General features: G+C 35.4%; 1 protein-coding gene and 2 long non-coding RNA genes across 5 annotated transcripts in view; 1 reads left to right on the top strand and 2 right to left on the bottom strand.

Annotated features, from left to right (window-relative positions):
- Positions 1-18,604, top strand: part of ATR (ATR checkpoint kinase) — a 41,133-nt gene extending 22,529 nt beyond the window's left edge. For 2 of the 3 annotated variants that reach the window (XM_023933149.2, XM_023933151.2), the window contains 21 exons: positions 855-1,062; positions 1,547-1,725; positions 2,570-2,734; positions 3,093-3,184; positions 3,757-3,848; positions 4,224-4,401; positions 5,636-5,812; positions 6,197-6,356; positions 6,881-7,060; positions 8,341-8,483; positions 8,882-8,979; positions 10,078-10,310; positions 11,003-11,137; positions 11,761-11,961; positions 12,278-12,421; positions 13,180-13,330; positions 14,032-14,188; positions 14,317-14,470; positions 15,343-15,494; positions 15,759-15,864; positions 17,197-18,604. In XM_023933149.2, the coding sequence (XP_023788917.2) occupies positions 855-1,062; positions 1,547-1,725; positions 2,570-2,734; positions 3,093-3,184; positions 3,757-3,848; positions 4,224-4,401; positions 5,636-5,812; positions 6,197-6,356; positions 6,881-7,060; positions 8,341-8,483; positions 8,882-8,979; positions 10,078-10,310; positions 11,003-11,137; positions 11,761-11,961; positions 12,278-12,421; positions 13,180-13,330; positions 14,032-14,188; positions 14,317-14,470; positions 15,343-15,494; positions 15,759-15,864; positions 17,197-17,370 (3,279 nt within the window). In that variant the 3' untranslated portion in view covers positions 17,371-18,604. The remainder of the gene's footprint in view (positions 1-854; positions 1,063-1,546; positions 1,726-2,569; positions 2,735-3,092; positions 3,185-3,756; positions 3,849-4,223; positions 4,402-5,635; positions 5,813-6,196; positions 6,357-6,880; positions 7,061-8,340; positions 8,484-8,881; positions 8,980-10,077; positions 10,311-11,002; positions 11,138-11,760; positions 11,962-12,277; positions 12,422-13,179; positions 13,331-14,031; positions 14,189-14,316; positions 14,471-15,342; positions 15,495-15,758; positions 15,865-17,196) is intronic. The other variant, XM_023933150.2, reaches the window with a different exon arrangement.
- Positions 544-923, bottom strand: LOC147651296 (uncharacterized). The gene is made up of 2 exons (XR_015274735.1): positions 845-923; positions 544-705 (listed from the first exon to the last, which is right to left on the bottom strand). It is a non-coding gene; the product is annotated as an uncharacterized LOC147651296 (long non-coding RNA).
- LOC147651295 (uncharacterized) lies at positions 15,731-18,777 on the bottom strand. Its single transcript, XR_015274734.1, has 2 exons — positions 18,606-18,777; positions 15,731-17,412 (listed from the first exon to the last, which is right to left on the bottom strand). It is a non-coding gene; the product is annotated as an uncharacterized LOC147651295 (long non-coding RNA).
- Positions 18,778-18,822: the final 45 nt, after the last annotated feature.

The following is an 18,822-nucleotide window of genomic DNA, read 5'->3' as shown; positions in this document are numbered from 1 at the left end:
AGTAAATTGAACTTGTATAATTCCAAGAATTCAGACTCCTCATTTTCTCCTCTCCTTTGCGTACAATTACAGTTTCAGTGGATAAACTATTCAGCTGCCAGATTCGTGAGGAGCAGGATTCGTAGATGTGTTGTAGCAAAGCAGAGGTGGGGGAGATGTCATCCTGCTTTCCTTCAGTTTGCTTGAGCTGCCAGTGCATGTGCCAAGTGCTGCCATTTTCACTGGGAGCAGCACGTGTATGTACAGAGAGATGCAAGTTTGCAAGGATTCTTTTGTAAGCATGTCCTGGGTGAAACAGGAATCAGAAGATACTGAAAAGTATAACTTGCAGTCCATTATTTTGAAATTTCACAGCTAAAATATCTGTGTTTAAATATTGTGGGTGTGTAGAGGCATGTGATGATTCTTCTTCTGTGAACAAGTACATCCACAATAAGCATCTGTTATTTATGTTAACTCATATTTTATAGACTAAAACAAACAGAAACAGATATTTTGTCATGGCATTTATTTAAACAGAAGCAAAAAAGTAGATCTGTAATCTCATAACTAGTAGATAACTTTATTCTTACCAGATCTTGAAATACTGTATTTGTAGATGAGGTGCAGTAGCATTTGTTGTGTCTTGAAAACTCAAGACTTTCTCTCTGTATGGAATCCCTTGACAACAGCTGCTGTCTGGTTTGCCATTTCTTCCTTCTGAGACTGTGGGACAACAAGATCATGAAAATAATCTCCGAATTATTAAAATATACACTTAAAATATCTAATATTTTGGTTTGACTATCATGTTAATTGCTGTTTTCTACTGTTCTGCCATGGGTATGACACTTGTGTCTTTTACCTTTGTGCAGGTTTACATGGAGATTATGGCTGTTCTGAAACATGATGACCAGTCCAGCAGGAGACTTGAGGACAGTGCATCTGATCTGAGCCAGCTGAGCACACAGACAGTGTTCTCCATGCTTGATCATCTCACTCAATGGGCGAGACATAAGTTTCAAACACTCATTGCTGAGAAAAATGCTGGCAAGTCTAGCAAAGACAGAAGTGATCTAAAAAGTGAGGGATGCTTATTTTATTTAAAATGGCATTAAGGTTATTCAAAGAAGTATTTAATTTATGTTTGCAGCTTCACATTATGAGCATTTGCAAATACTGTATTATATGTAATCTCTTTTATGATTTCTTAATATCATATTGTGATTTCTACTCCAAATGGATTGTTCTGAATGCCTGTTGCAAGAAATAGATTCAAAATTTGAACAATGAAATGTTGATTTCTTGATACTTTCCTAAACATTCAGTTTAACTGAATATAATATTACATGAAATATATAATATTCTGTGCTATCTTGCAAGATGTAGGAAGTTCACCAGAATTGTTTTAAATTAATTATTATTGACAGAAGAAAAAACCATGTTCTTTAATTAGTATAGTTATCTCACTAAATTGTTAAATGAGTTAATTGAATTTTGATGCATAAGGTAATTCTTATAAATGAAACCTCAATTGACAAACTTTTTTATGTCTTTTTTTCAACAGCATCAAGTGAGGACTATGAAGAATATCAAAATGTGACACGTTTTCTAGACCTCATTCCCCAGGATACACTGGCTGTGGCATCCTTTCGTTCCAAGGCTTACACCAGAGCTGTGATGCACTTTGAATCATTTATAACAGAGAAGAAACAAAATATTCAGGAACATCTTGGATTTCTTCAGGTTCTGAAGTTCTTTTTGATTTTTTTTTTATTTTAAGATGAAAATGTGTATGATGAATAAACCTTGGTCAAATTCTTTATGATGGGAAGAAGAAAAGATTTATTTGGGCACTTGTTGAATACAAGTGTTTAGTCATCTGTGTTTCAGCAATATATAGTACTTTCTCTTGCTTGGCATGTTTTTTATATGAAAAGGAATGAATAGCTTTCTATTGTATGATAGAAGATTGTAAATTCCTGAAAATAATTAAATGTGGGTTTACTGATAGTATAACACTTACTGCTTTGAAGTTGGCTCTGTTCCTTCTGCCAGAAAATACAACCAACTATAATAAAAAAAGCCAAAGTACATTTGAAGAAATTCCAAATGGCTTATTCTACAGCAGAAAAAGAGCCAATGCTAGAGGTGTTGCAAATTACAAAAATTATTTTCAAGTACTATTTTAACCTGTGGGAAGATTGTTTTTGTGGTTCCCTATGGTTTGTGTTCCTTGGTGACATTTCAAATTTGAGTAAACTTAGTATATTGCTTTTTCACCAAAAGTAGTCATCTTTATGCTATTATATAATAATAGGATATTTATTTTGCTCTTTATACAGATGGTTTCAGATAACTTCATGTGGTACTCTATCAATAGTATGAGATCATAAATATTACTGTATAATAAGCTCTGTAGGGCTCAGCTTTGGACGAAGCCTGGCAAAGCTGAAATCTTCCATGAAAATTTATTGCCAATGAGTCCTGCAAAGTAGTGTGTGCTCCATGTTCATGAAGTTCTGTGATTCTGCACATTATCTATAAAATCTTGTTTTTAATGGCCATGTCCAATTCTGTTTGAATATAGAAATTATATGCTGCTATGCATGAGCCAGATGGAGTGGCTGGGGTGAGTGCCATTCGGAAAGCAGAGCCATCTCTCAAAGAACAAATCCTTGAACATGAAAGTATTGGCTTATTAAGAGATGCAACAGCCTGCTATGATAGGGCTATCCAACTAGAACCTGATCAGGTAAATAAAAAACTTTTTTTTCTTTTTTAATAAATATAATTATTGTTTTTAATCTTATTAGCTCACAGACAACTAAGGCAAAAAAACTTCTTCAGAATATTTAAGTAAAATAGGAATCTAAGTGCTTACTTTTCCAGTTGCTAAATAATCATTGCTGTTGGAAGTGGCTTATGAACTGAAACAAATCTCTTACTGGATTTTTTGAACATTCATTTATCTTATAGTGCAATTAGTTAAGCCTTTTTGTATTCTAAAGAGCACCCATGTGGGCATATTTCTTCCTTCAGATTTCCATGAATTTCATTAATGTGTATGTGGGGATTTCATTAGTTGTTTTGGTTTTTTGTCCTCTTTCTAGATTATTCACTATCATGGTGTAGTGAAGTCGATGTTAGGCCTTGGTCAGTTATCTACTGTAATAACTCAGGTCAATGGAGTGCTTGCAAACAGGTATGTAAGCATCTAGTACACAGTTCATTTGAATAATAGGAAGCTCTGGTATAAATCTCTGCCTCAGTAGCCATTTCTGTACATTATCAAACATTTGAGGCTTATTAAACATAATTGAATTAGCAATGTGAAGCTAGAAAAGTTTGAGTGTTTTATCTATAAATTATTTGTTTCAGGAAGTCCAGAAATTTTTGTAGTTCTTGTCTGCACTGTGAGTAGTGTTGGTATGTGCTTTAATTTCTTAGATAGAATTTTTGCATTGTTTCCTATGTCACTGATTCCATTGGTATTCTGTAATCTAGTAGGCAGATGGATTAAAAGCTGGTAGATTTTGAAGTGTACCACAGAAGTTAAATACACTCTTTGGAGGTTGCATTTGTGGGATCATGTTGTACAGCTCTTACTTGTTATCAGTGAGTTATCCTTTGGTTTTAATGACTTACTTTAGAAGCAAGTTTATATTGCCTCTTTTCAAGTAAGAGAAGTTTTCTATAAAGAATATTTGCTAATATAATGTAGGATTAACATACTGAGAGGAGACAGCACAAAATTTTATTGCCTTTTTTTAATAGGTCTGAATGGATTTCTGAATTGAACACTTATAGAGTGGAAGCAGCTTGGAAATTGTCACAATGGGATTTACTGGAAAATTATTTGGCTTCAGGTAAGTTATTACATATAAGTATTTATACTTCATTGAATTCTGAACAACTGTATGTTTTAGTTTAATCATCAGTCATCAAGGGGTAGCTATTATAATTTGTTTTGCATTTTACTGGTAAGAAGGCTGGTTCTGACTCTGTTCTGGATTTTGTAACTGTATTTGATTGTAACCTGGATAGTCTTTGAGCAGAAGTTTCCAGTGCATGTATCTTTTGGGTCTGTTTGGCTGGGTGAATTGTGGAGTTGAATTATACAGTGCTGCTAACATGCAATTACTTAATTCTGAAAAAAACTTTTTCCAGTAGTATGTTAAGACAAATTAGCATGTTCAGGTTAAGCTGATTAAAGAAGCAGATTCTTCTTTTTCTCCCCAAAGATGTGAAGTCTACTACTTGGAGTGTCAGACTGGGACATTTATTGTTATCAGCCAAGAAGAAAAATGAAACAGCTTTTTATGAGACGCTCAAGGTTGTTCGAGCAGAACAGATTGTGCCCCTTTCAGCAGCAAGCTTTGAAAGAGGATCCTATCAGCGGGGATATGAACACATTATCAGGTTTATCATTTTCATGTCACTATTTTTAAATCCAGAAATCACATAATCAAGTATACAGCAGCAAGAATTTTGCATTTCTACAGTAAATGGTACTGATGCGCATTTTTTGTCACCTTTTTTTTTATATCCATCCGACTGAAAACCTTTGATTATTTAGGAATTTATATTTATCCTCCATGGAAAATATTCACAATAAAACTATGTGGTATGGTTTTTCAAAATCAGCTAGCAAGCTAATGTAAATGTCAGGTAATAAAAATCAGCAAGTTAATTCCATGCTTGAAGTAGTGCAAATAGGCCAGTAATTCCATTAACTTAAGAGCGTTGCTTTTGATCTCTTTGGAGGCTGATCTCTTTGGAGGCTGAAAAGCTCTCCTTTTTTTATGAAGAAAGAGCAGTAAGAATTAAACCCCATCCCTTTCAGTAGTTCTACTTTTCTTTATAAATATTTCTTATACATTCTTAATATTTCTTTATTAACAAACTTATAATGTGGCTGTAGTAGACTAAAAAGTGAGTAGCCTTTTTGCATAAAAAGACTTAATACTTCCTCTGCACTGTAAGTGTATCCTTATGGCAATATATCGGCTGAAGCCAGTTGAAGTGTGTGTTTTACTTCTTAATTCTATTTTCTGTTGGTAATTTCTGCAGTGTTGTTTGAGAAATGAAGTTTGGGTATTGAGAAAGAAGTGTTTCAAAGTAGTTTCCTTTAGCCATTGATCGAGGCTACTTGGAAGCCTTTCAAGAGTCACTTTTTCTCTGTCAGATGTACCTACACATCTGGGCTCTGCCAGTGACAACTGGGACATTTACAACCACTCACCTTTCCATCTTTACAGTGACAGATATTAACAGTGATGGTATTTTAAAATAAATGGAATAACTTTAAGTAAAAGTCCATTACTTTTAAAATGGGATTTGTTGAAGAATTGCTCCTGAAAGTAAGGGATAGAAATACTCTTTCTAAAGATTGACTTCTTCTCTGAGTGATCTACATTGTCTCTGTTCAGCAGCTTGGCAAAGGAATATTGAGGAAATAACTAGTAAGTCTACAAATCCTTGATTTTGTGTGCTTGCTTTTTCTGAATGTTTACTTTTAGCATAAATCCTACTGGGTGGCATTATTTACAGAGCCAGATTTTAGAAAGAGAATTGCAAAACTTTGCCAAAGTTGCATGTATTTCAAACAGAAATCAATTTTTACCAATTTTTTGCCTTTCTTTTGCTAACACAGGTTGCATATGCTATGTGAACTGGAACACAGTATTGGGCCAATGTTTCAGCAACCAGATGGGGACCACAGTAGAGATTCCCTGAACTGGTGTGCCCGAATTGAAATGACCCAAAACTCCTACAGAGCCAAAGAACCCATTTTGGCACTGAGAAGGGCTTTGCTTAGTCTCAATAAAAGGTGAGGACATTACTGTTTCTTGTCTGTGTTTTATTCTCAGTAATACTCTGAGTTTCCATTTATGTGTTAGAAGAGAGAAGATAAAACTGGGAATTTGTTGTAGACAAAAGTTGTCCTCCAATGTTACGTACCTTCAAAATAAGAAGGAGAAGCGGTGTCTAAAGGAAAGAGAAGCAAGAAACAGGGAGATGGTGTATTAGTTTCTAGTCCTAAGTGAAAAAAAGGTGAAACAAATGTATTAAAATAGTTTTAAATTATCATTATATAGCATATAACTTCTTGAGAAAATCAATTTGTGTTTCAACACATTGTGATTTTTGCTTCAGATTTAAAAGTAGCGATCAAAATAGAAATGTTTCATTTTCTGCAAAAATGTCCCTGCAGCCAGGATTACAGTGAGCTTGTTGGTCAGTGTTGGCTCCAGAGTGCCAGAGTTGCAAGGAAAGCTGGGCATCACCAGACTGCCTATAATGCTTTGCTGAATGCTGGGGAATCAACGCTCTCAGAACTTTACATAGAAAGAGCGAAGTGGCTCTGGTCCAAGGTAAGGAAAACAAAAACAGAATTTAATTTCCTACATGCAAGAAAATAATATTTTTAGTTTTCTTCATGAAAAAAATGGCACACAGTCAGCATATGCAAAACAAGATATGTCAGCTGGGACTATCAACACATTGCAGCTGATCCTTCGGGTGCTGGTCAGCCCTGTTCTGTATCTATTGACCTTCCTGGCACCTTTGTATAAAACTGGTGGATTACCTGCCTCTGTCAATGCAGCCCAGGCAAATCTAAATTAATAGTAGACCTCTTCTTAATTTTTTTCCTTTTAACTAATAGCAGTAGGCATTAAACATGAGAGAAATTGCTCTGGTACACCTAAAGGCACAAAAATGCTGAGATAACAAGGAAATACAAGAAGCATTTGAAGTCAATAATATTCAGTTACCACAGCTGGAATGGCCTAGAATACATTTGAGGACATAGCTTTGCCTTAATAACAGCTCTAAGAAGGAAAATTTTAATCTCTCTTATTTAAAGTAAGTAAAATGTTTTCTGTCTTTCCCTTAGGGTGAAGTTCATGAAGCACTAATTGTTCTCCAGAAGGGGGTTGAGTTATGCTTCCCTGAAAATAAAGCACCCTGCAATAGCAAAAATCAGCTCATCCATGGTCGGGCAATGCTGCTAGTGGGCAGATTTATGGAAGAAACTGCTAACTTTGAAAGCAATGCAGTCATGAAAAAGTATAAGGTAATCTGGAATACTACTATTATCAAGGCAGGAGCTTGGAATAATAATGTATTCCTTAAGTAAACTGTTGTTCTGCTCCTGATGTCAACCAATATAACATAAATGAGATTAAATAGTTTATTGATGTGTAGGAGGGAAGCTGTTCTTCTTGTAAAGATTTTACTGTCTTAACCAGGTTTAATGTAACACATCAGGATGGGGAAGTCTACAGTTCATATGATTCTTTTTAAATAAACTAGTTACAGAAGCATGCCTTTCTTCTCATGCTTGCACAGATTAGAATTCCTCGCTAAAATGTGGTCTACTCCAAATACACAGAGTTGACTTGGTGATACATTGTACTTCTCTTTAGTGTTATTTCTGTCTCTGGGAGTGACTTAAAATATGATTAAAATATGCTTCCAGTCTCTGAAGAACTAGGAAGAGGGACAGCTGGTGTGATCTTCTTAAACAATACAGCACTGCATGCTTCAGCTTGTGATGCCTGTGAAATACTTTTTGGCATTGATCAATATTGTGTCCTAAATCTAGGAGATGCAGATGTTTATGCTTCCTTAAAAGCAGCATGTCTCCTATCCAAGTTTTGGCATTTGATACTGTTAATAGTTACTGCTGCCTTGCTAAATAACATTCCTCTGTATCAAATCAAATGAAGGTTGAAAGAATGTAAACAAATGAAATTGCAGGAGATTCTATGAAAACACTAATAGTACTCTCTGCTAAGTATTGGCACAGGAAAGAAGCCAGTGTTGTTAGAGAAGGGATGTGCCTCTCACAAATTCTTTATTTTCTAATGCATGTCACACAGTTTTTTGTTTTTCTTTTAAACATCATTATTTAGAAGGAGAACAGAAATATGGGAAATATGGAATCATAGATTCATTAAGGTCAGAAAGATTGAGTCCAATTGTTAACATCATGCTCTTTCACTTTTCTAAAAGCTCTAAGAAACTCAGTACTGAGTTATTAGGATCAGGAACCAGATTTTAATGAAAGCATGATCTTTCCTACCTCAGGAGTCCCATATCATTCTGTCTTGAATTGTCTGTCTCCAAAACCAAAAGGTACTTTAAGAACAGACTTCTAGTTTGTAGAGGCAATTATCTTGAGGCAAAATTAGAATTTTTGGAGTTACAGGGTTAACAGTAATCTTCTTGCACGTGCTCTGCACAATGTAACTGATACAAGATTCTTATTTCTTGAAAATATTTTCTATTATTTTTTTATTTTTAAGTTAGCATCCTCTCATAAGTAATTATCTCATTTTGATTTTGTTGCAGGATGTTACAGTTTTCTTGCCAGAATGGGAAGATGGACATTTTTATCTTGCCAAATACTATGATAAATTAATGCCAATGGTAACTGACAACAAGATGGAAAAACAAGGAGATCTGATTAGATATATAGTTCATCACTTTGGGAGGTTAGAGAGGAACTTTGCTTACTTTCTGTAAAAGGATGACAATTATACTGGGAAAAAAAATTCTGTAGGAATATATTGTCCCTCACCAAATTCATGACTCCAATTTTTATGCACTATTGTAAAACAAAATACTACATGCTTCCTTTTTGTTTTCATGCATAATTAATTTTACTTCTGACAAAGCAATTGCATGTTTTTTCAGACAGTTAATTATTTAATCTGTGGTTTTGAGTAATAAAAGCAAACCCTTTGTATATTTTTTGGTTGTTGCAGATACAGTAAAATCCTGACATAAATTTCTAAAGTTAGAGTGGAATATTAAACAAATGAGAACATAAAATTAGTATTGCTTCTAATATGTATCATTAACATACTTTGATTTAAACATGTAATCACAGGTCTCTACAGTATGGAAACCAATTCATCTATCAGTCAATGCCAAGAATGCTGTCTTTATGGCTGGACTTCGGAGCAAAAGCATATGAATGTGATAAAGGTAGAACATTGTTTCCCCGTACATAGTTCCCATGTCATTCTTTTGAACAGATGATTGAGAGAGCAGTGAAGTATATTTACAGTTCTTTGTTTAGATTGATTGCCTGAGGTTATATGGAAACAAGAAAGTACTACCATTCTTGTAAAACACAGGATGTTAATATGCATGAGAGTATTAATTATTTTAATTAAATCCTCCAGAATTTTTTCAAGTATATAATGAGACAGCATTGTTCCTTGGGTAACTGAAGTCATTAAACAGATACAGGGAAAATCTTTACTTGCTCTTGGTCACCACTTTAAAGGTGTCTCCTGAGTGATGAGTAGTAGTTTTGTATGAACTTGCTACAGTAAAGTGTTAGGCTTTGGGGCTTTTTTTTTTCAGTTTGTTTTGGTTCCAGTCTTTGAAGGCATTTTACTGAAATTTTCCGCCTCATTTTACTGAAATGAAGGGGGGAAAAAATCTTGTGGGCAGCAGCGTGAAGGCATGTGAAATGAACACCACAGATGCACTTTGGGTGGGAGATTCTGGTACAAATGAAAATTGCAAACATTGCAGGTCTGGAGTGAAGCATACAGTTGTGCTCCTTGATCTTCTCTTCATTCTATACACTTAAGTCAACTGTGTTTGGCTGCAGGCACATCAGATCCTGCACTCTGAGGTGCTGATGTGAAACTCAAGCTGGGTCCTCAGGGGCAGGGAGTGGAGATAGGAGCAGATGGGCTAATTTCATCCCATGAAAAGACTTTCTTCATTTCTTCTCCACTAAAGAACATTAGAGTCTTTTTATCAGGCAAATACATGGAGTGTTTTTAGTCTGTTCTATGCCATTGTATCGTATGAATGTATGTTCATACGAGAAGTAATGTTAAGAGTGTAAGGAGATTTAATTTCCTGGTGTTCTGCTTAGCTAAATAGAGTATGTACTCACTCACTGTATGCTGTGTTAAAAAGAACTTTAAAGTAGGAGCTTTTTTTTTGCCTTCAAATTTTTTTGGCTTATGAAATTGCCAACAAAATAGTATTCTATAGCCTTGATTTAAATGACTTTCCGTTTCCAGTGGGGAGAACCAGGAACATAGTCTTTTCATTTTTCAGCAGCTCGTTCAGAACGTGGTCAAATGAAAAATGATCTGGCTAAAATAAACAAGGTGATTACAGAGCACACAAATCACCTGGCACCTTACCAGTTCCTGACAGCCTTTTCTCAACTCATCTCCCGGATCTGCCATTCCCATGATGAAGTCTTTGCAGTTCTGATGGTGATTGTTGCTAAAGTGTTTTTAGCCTATCCACAGCAGGCAATGTGGATGATGACTGCTGTGTCCAAGGTACCTTGATTTGTACAGCTACAGTTTACAAAACTGTTTTTCTCAGAAATGTAAATATAACCTTACTCTAAGCTGATAGGAAGGATTTGAGTGTTTCATTTGTTGTGATACAGTGTTGTAGAAGAGGATATCAATGCCATCCCTATAAATTATTTTACTGCAATCTTAATTCAGATATTACAGTTTAAATGATCCAAATTGGAAAGCTAATACGCATCCAAACTTGTATGGTGTATTAGGAAAGGAAATTTGAATAACAAATAGCTGATGAATTCTGTAGTTATGGGCAACAGATTTTGTTGCATTTACTAATTGTGTTATAGTACTTTCAGTCCTATAATCAAATAATCAACTTAGTAGATAGATGTACAACTAATTACTTGGCAGTAAGGTCATTCTAAAGCAGACTGGGAAGCGTGGTGCATACTATTTCTTTAGGCTGGTGAAATAATATTTATATACACTGACATATTCTTGAATATTAGCCTGTATGTTGTGGGACTACCAAGAATGGTTTCAGAAATAACCCCACACACCCACCAACAGTACCACTTCAGCTTTTCAGTTGAAGCACATCCTTCTCCAGATATTATATATGATAATCAATAAGTAGGGGAAAGAATATTAATTATTAGGGGGGATTCTTCAAGTCATTGTTTAATGATTTTTAACTTTCCTTTTTTTTTTTTCAGTCCTCTTACCCTATGCGTGTCAATAGATGTAAGGAAATTCTTAACAGAGCTAGTCACATGAAGGAATCTTTACGAAAATTTATTGGAGATGCCACACGTCTTACAGATAAGCTGTTAGAGCTCTGCAACAAACCGGTACTTAAAAAATAAACAAATTGTTGCATGTTGTAGGATTATTCAAGAATGTAAAGCAAAAGCTGCTTCTGATTGCTTTCGTTAGCCGATTCATAATATTAATTAAATTGATAAAAATTTGTTATATTAATAATTATTATTAATTCATAATATTACTGCAGTTTGTCAGAAATTGTACTAAATTGTGAAAGATTTAAAATAGCTCTAAATCCAGCACACTGTAAAACATTTCAGTATATAATGGCCTGTTTAACAGTGCATAGGCTTTATATTGTTTTGTACTTTCACATATCATTTATGCCCATTAATTTTCAGAGTTTTACTGTAAAAATAGGGTGGTTATGCTTTTATGAACAAATTAACTTGGTTAATAAAGGTAGAATTAAATTAATTATTTCATTATTCTGTATTATATCCGAAGTGAAAAATAAGTCTGTCATAACAGCCAGATATATTTACTTCTTGATTACTTAATTTAAAATGTAGCTTGCTGTTTTTCTTATTGCAATCAGCATTTATTATTCTAGCGTGTTTATTAGTTAATGTGAAAGGGCAGTATTATTTTAAGTGTTAACTTTAAATGTTATTTCTAACTTTGATTTTTTTTTTTTTTTTTTTCCGAGGTTGATGGAAACAGCTCAACATTAAGCATGAATATTCATTTCAAAACACTGAAAAGATTAGTAGAAGAGCACACATTCAGTGAAATTCTCATTCCCTTACAGTCTGTAATGATACCAACTCTTCCTTCAATTCCTGGTACCCATGCTAACCATGACCCTTTTCCTGGCTGCTGGGCCTACATTGCAGGCTTTGATGATGCGGTAAGGCTCTTGTTGGCACCTGCTTTTTCACTTCATGTTAAACAAACAGAGCTGCAAATACATCTCTCTTCTCTAGAAATGGGAGGAAGGAGTAGGAAATTCTGTAATTACTCTTGTGGAAACTGAGTGGCTTCTGTTACAGCAGCCTGAGGCAGGTGTGGCCCATTGGCACTCAGATAAAGTCTTGGTCTGAGGTTAATGTGCTGCAGCACCATGCAAGTACTAATATGATTGGTTGCAGTGGTTTATTACAATTACACACTTTATTTTGGATAATCTGATACAGATGTTAGTAAAGAACTTAATTTTTCTTTAGGTGGAAATTCTTGCCTCACTTCAAAAGCCAAAAAAGATCACCTTGAAAGGTTCAGATGGGAAGTCTTACATTATGATGTGCAAGCCAAAAGATGATCTAAGAAAAGACTGTCGGCTCATGGAATTCAACTCCCTTATTAATAAGGTTTGATGAATGAGACAATCAGGTGCATTATAGTTTTTGACCAGGGCAGAAGACTGAGCTATCTAACAAAAAAAGACAATTTAGCTTGAGCTAAAGCTCACTGGAAGAAAAGTAAACTGGTACAAAATACCTTATTTCAGCAAAAACCAGTAGCAATCGATATTGTATGACTTTTTAGAGACTTGTGAAAACAATAACAGATTACAGTATTCTGCCAAAACAATTGCTTATTCCAGCAAAAATAGACAGGACAGGTTATTTACAACAAATAAATACCTGCAAACTTTCTGCTGTCATGCTTAGTATTTCTTACTAAGTAATTTCTAATATATTTTATAAAACATAGGTAAATTAATCTTTTCATACTGAAGTGTTGCCATACCTCTTATTTTGGTTCTATTTTGATTTTCAGGAGTATGCTTAAGGTTAAGGTACCATGTCTTATGTGAGGTTAAAACAAATGACAGCATCTCTAAAACACTAAAAGATTTATTTCAAATATTGCTTTTAAGGGATTTAAGTCATATACAAGTTAAGCAGTTTGACTATTTCATTGCAAAATACTCTTTGTTTTTAATTTACTTTTGAGAACAGATGCACATTTTGCTTTCATTTGACCTACTGCAGACTGTGAAGCTTAGATTTGTAAATTCTAGATTGTGTGATTGGAAAGTGATTCTAGATAGAATGTAAATGCTATAAATCTATTTTGATCCTATCTGTGTTATGTGTTAATCTCATTTTCCTTTTGTGAATAGTGCTTAAGAAAAGATGCAGAGTCCCGTAGGCGAGAGCTCCATATCCGCACCTACGCAGTGATTCCATTAAATGATGAATGTGGCATAATTGAGTGGGTGAATAACACTGCTGGTCTGAGAAATATCCTGATAAAGCTATATAAGGAGAAAGGTAAAGAAATATATTAGACTATAGTAAAAGTTTTTAGATATTTCTAAAGGGCTTGTATCTCATTAGGTAAATGAAACAAATGGCAGGAGTCAGACTAAAATCTAGGAAGATGTAGTCACATGTATTTTTATCTATCTGCAATATATTATTATTCATATGTAGGTAGACTTTTGCCCTAAAATGGAAGAGAGTTGGTGCTTGGAATGAACAAGTTCCTGGCAAGACTGATACCACAGGCATCTTAATACTTTCCTACATACAGTGATGTAAATTGTTTCAGCAGCATGGGGATGTATGTGCTGCACTGAATAATAAAAAGTAATGTGAACTTTCTCTTTAGATTTGTTTTGTTATTTTTTATTTCTGTTACATTTATGTGAGATAATTAAGATAAAATACAATTGAATCAAGTTTAAGAGTACAGCAGCTTTCCAGAGAAAAGATCAGATTTCTTTTGAATTTCTCATTAACAAAGCAGCTTTCTGGGCAGTGCAATAAAGGTTTGGGGAAAAACTTTCCTGTACCTCACAACTAACATGGTTTATAGATTATTTGTCATTTGATTATTTACTTCAGCTTTATGGAGACATTTATTTTATTTATTAATCTTTAAATTACTATATTGTAATAGTACATACCAGAATATATTAGGATAATTTCCATATATTTGGAGATTGCCTAACTGAGGAATTCTGTTGCAGGTATCTATATGACTGGGAAGGAACTGAGGCAGCACATGCTTCCAAAGTCAGCACCTTTGCCTGAAAAGCTGAAAATGTTCAAAGAGGTCCTTCTGCCTCGTCACCCTCCTCTCTTTCATGAGTGGTTTCTTAGAACATTTCCTGACCCTACTTCATGGTGAGTGAGTGGGATTAGACTAGCTCAAGAACATCTACTTTGTGTATTTCCCTAGGAGTTAGTTGGACTGCAGGATAAGGACAGCTAAGGCAAGCAGGGCCTCAGAGCTGCCTGCTGTATCTCCACAGGTACAACAGCAGGTCAGCCTACTGCCGCTCTGTTGCTGTCATGTCCATGGTGGGCTACATCCTGGGGCTGGGAGACCGCCACGGGGAGAACATCTTGTTTGATTCTTTCACTGGGGAGTGTGTGCATGTGGATTTCAACTGCCTTTTCAATAAGGTGAGAAATAAATTTCTACTGTCTTCAGGTTTTTTCCAAGTTTTTACTTTAATATATCCATTCTGTTCTCTGTCTCACTTTGTCTTGTACCCCAAAAAAGCCTGGGATATGTAAAGAGGATGTGATCGTTTTGTGTGCTGCATTCAATGAAAACCAACTTTTTGATTTAGACAATATCTGATGACCTGATGTGGATACACTGAAACAGCCCAAATTTTAGACTGTTTATATTTTATGACTCTCTCTCCACTATCACCCTCCAAACAAAACTGCAATTGCTACATTCAGAATTCTGCTGCTGTGCAGAATTTCTTGTTCTCTCTCAGACAAATTTAGCACAAAAATTCAATGGTTCTGTAAAAATAAACAGCAGAAATTGTGGCCAGATTGGGATTTGGAGTTTTGGTGTTTCAGATGAAAGATGCTTTTGGTGTGGGACATGTGGCCTTTTTAATTCAGATAAGTGAAGAAGAAATATTGTTATTTATTCTGGTTTCTTTTTAGAAATTCTAAATTGTCCTATAAAACATTTAACTTTAAAAAAATTATTTTAAGCTAACTTGCATATTATAAAAGAAAAGTTAGCATTTTGCAATGCGACTACAGAGCATAAAGAGATATTTAAGAACAAAATTTTCTACCCTGTGTTAGTGTGTTAAAACAGGAAAAAAGAGGTTATTTGGACAATGTTATCTTTTACTCAAAGTAATTTCCTCTTATCCAAGTAGGACTGTGACCTGAGCAAACATCTCTTGCCAGCTAGGAAACTGCCACTGACAGAAGATGGAAGAAAAACCTAAAGCCAATGCAAATATTACTGTTTAAAAATGCTTAAAACACTTAGGGCATACTTTTTTTTCCTCAATGTAAAGGGAGAAACTTTTGAAGTTCCGGAAATCGTTCCTTTCCGCCTCACTCACAACATGGTTAATGGGATGGGTCCCATGGGAACAGAAGGTCTCTTCCGAAGAGCCTGTGAAGTCACTCTGCGGCTGATGCGTGATCAGAGGGAGCCTCTGATGAGGTATGGCAGCTGCTTTTGCTACAAACTCCTCAAAGCTGTCTGTAGTCTAAAGGTGTGAAACAGTAACTTCTGGGGAATATGCCAGTTCCAGGATATGCCTGTCCTGCAGCTCACTCTCACCATGACATGGATATAGCACCATGACATGGGTATAAAGCAGTATAAATATTCAGCACTAAATACAGGCTCCTGTCAGTGTTTGTGTTTTGAAAATTAAGTGTATTTTATATATCCTATCCTTTTCTAAGTTTTTTATTTATTTAGTGTTTTAAAGACTTTTCTCCATGATCCTCTTGTGGAATGGAGTAAACCTGTTAAAGGGAATACAAAAGCCCAGGTGAATGAAACTGGAGAAGTTGTCAATGAAAAGGTGAGTTTAAAACAAACACAACCTAAGGTATTCAAATGTGAAATGTCCATTATTGTTACAAATTACATTTTTCCTAATTTAAACTTCGTCCTTTTTTTTCTTCCATTTAAAAATTTCTCTGGTTGTTCTTTGTTATCTCTCTGTTCATAATTTTCATCTATAAAGACATTTTTTTTTTTACTGATAAAAAATGTAATTTATCTACTAAAGAACCAAACAAAAAAAGCCAGTAATTCTCTTGTTAGTGTTACTAAATCAAGGACAACATCAGCAGAAGCAGTGGATCTTACCCCTCACTTGCACAGTCCTCCAGATTTACAGTGATGTAACATCTGGAGTCCTTTCCATGTGTTTTTTTCTGCTTTTCCTGAGTGGGTGTTTATTATTCAATAAATATGTGCCTCAGTACATATCAAGAATTACATGATTAAAATTAGTATTTCATACTGTTTTTTTATTAGCTGCTGCTGAAGACTATATTATTAATCCAAAGTATAGCTTAATTTTTATTATCTTCCCTCTGTGCAAAATTTCTGAATTGTCCCTTTCTATTCTTATTTTTTTAAGGACTATTTAATGCAAATAAATGTGTAATAGAGGATAATACTCAGGGAGCACTGACAAACACAACAGCTAAGATAAGGAAAAACTACATCACTGAAACTGTATCACAGCAAAGAACTTACCTGGGTTTTTTCAGCACAGAAAATCTGCTCTTCAAACAGTTACTAACCAGGCTGGGTCTACATAATTTTCTTTTACAAGACCACCCACATAGCTGTATATGTTAACTTCTTTTTCTGGAGTGGTGCCAACGTTATGCCTTAGCTTTAAAAGAAAATGCGTGAGTGTAATTGGTATAAACTAGCAACCCCAGTGGGCCTTGGAACAGGTCATTTTGAGATGCTCAGCACAACCTCTTAATTCAACTTCTTCACTTTTAGTTGCTCATAATTTTGACCTAAATTTTCCAGACTTCAATTTTATCCAGAATTCCAGGAACAAGGCTAGGAAAATGTTGCATTTATTTGAAAGTAATTGTATGAAATAAAGCTGTTCTCAACTATATATATTTATATAGCTCTTTCAGTCTTCTCTGGTAACTTTTAGCTGTAAAAATGTGAGGCAAAAGTTATAGCTTAACTAGTAATATATTCATTCTAGAGAATTGTTTTTAAAAGTGAGTAGTCATTGTTTTCAATATAGCTGGTATAGGCATCTGTATTTTGTATTAAATTCTCATATGATTTCAAACACATCCTAAGAAATACTGGTTTTATTTTGAGAAGTGGAAGTTCATGAATAGTACCAATTTTTTTTTCTTCTTTCCAGGCCAAAACCCATGTTCTTGATATAGAACAACGGCTTCAAGGTGTCATTAAGACTAGAAACAGAATCAAAGGATTACCTTTATCTATTGAAGGGCATGTTCATTACCTCATTCAAGAAGCAAGTGATGACAACCTGCTCTGCCAGATGTATATGGGCTGGGCTCCATATATGTGAAATTTGTTCCCTTTGGAATGATACCATCCACAAGTGCTGTAGCTATAATATTGTTGGGAAGGAATCAAGGTACCTGGTTAGTTCTGTTGATTTTTGGCTGCAAGCAAAACAGACTTATGGTCTTCCAAAATCTATCCAAAATGTACAGTGCCCTTGCAAAGACACTGTGAATGCAGATGTGTAAGGTGTTAGGATTTACTTTTTGTACACATGTAGAAATATGTAAGAACTGCTTAAAAATTAGACTATGCAAGGCTCTGCAAGTGTCTTACTCTTGACTATATGAAAAGTTTTCATGATACTGACAGATGCACTCTATAAAGTACTGTATATTTTTATAAATACGTTCCTCATATGGCTTAGTTTAAAAAATACAACAATGAAGTTTAATACTGATATGATGTAAAATGATTATTTCAGTTTTTGTATTCCTATTCAGAAGGGCTTTCTAAAAATTATCAGTATTTCTTTCCAGCAGTAGACTTTTCTTCAACTTTCTTCCATGTAGCCTGGCTACCTCTAGGAAAGCTTTTGGGATCTTAAATCTTAGCATGAGCAAACTGGTAAAGTGGTACTGTGTTCTGAACCTGCTGCCTTAGCCCTTGAGTACAGTGCTCTAAAAATCCCTCCTGAAGGACATGGCACAAAGCTGGGAATTGGAGGACCTCGGCAAGGTGCATGTAATGCAGGCAGGTGGTTGTAGCTGTGACTGTAACATCCGTGTCTGCTCCTGAGAGCCTTGCACAGCCCGTCTTCCTCCCCTGGAAAAAGCATGGCTCTAAGGAGTGTTTTTCAGACCCCATTTCAGAAAAGGTGTTTTAACACACAGACAAGAGTAGACCAAAATATGGTTGAAAGGCAAATGCTAACTTACAGTGATGCTTGCTTTCTAGGCATCCAAATTGTAGGGAAATGAAGGGTGGGGGAGATAGGGAAAAATTATACCCTTTTAACCTACAGTAGGCTATCATTAGAATTTTTGTACAGTGGCTTTGTTTCGGCTATTCTGAGATACAAACTACACTGTTAGGTTTTAATCACCGGCTCACACTGTGGTGTGACACTCGAGTGTTTGTTCTGTTCAGCTGAAATCCAGAGGCTTGGAAAAGTAAAAAAATGGGTCTGCAGCTGCTTCTGGGGCGTTTGTTTATCTGTCGATCTAGTGAGTAACCTAGAAGTGTTGTCACTGTCCCATAAACGTAATGAATTTTCCTAGTAAAATATTTGAAACATACAGTGGTCTTTTCCGGTGTTGTGTTTGAGTGCTGACGTTCTGTTTTCTCAGGCTTTATCAGTTTCTCGGAGCGCAGAGAGCCGCCGGGGAGCTGTTGCACCGGGCGTTGCCATCGCGCGGGGAGGGGAGCAGCCCTGCTGCCCGGGCAGGGGGACGGGGGCCCGGCGTGAGGCAGGGCAGGGGGCAACGGGGTCCAGGTGTTCGCGTGCCAGGGGCGG

This window comes from Cyanistes caeruleus, chromosome 10, assembly GCF_971803275.1.
Source record: "Cyanistes caeruleus chromosome 10, bCyaCae1.hap1.1, whole genome shotgun sequence".
NCBI classification, from domain to species: domain Eukaryota; kingdom Metazoa; phylum Chordata; class Aves; order Passeriformes; family Paridae; genus Cyanistes; species Cyanistes caeruleus.
Note: the sequence above shows the minus strand (reverse complement) of the source record. Positions and strands in the feature narration are given on the sequence as shown.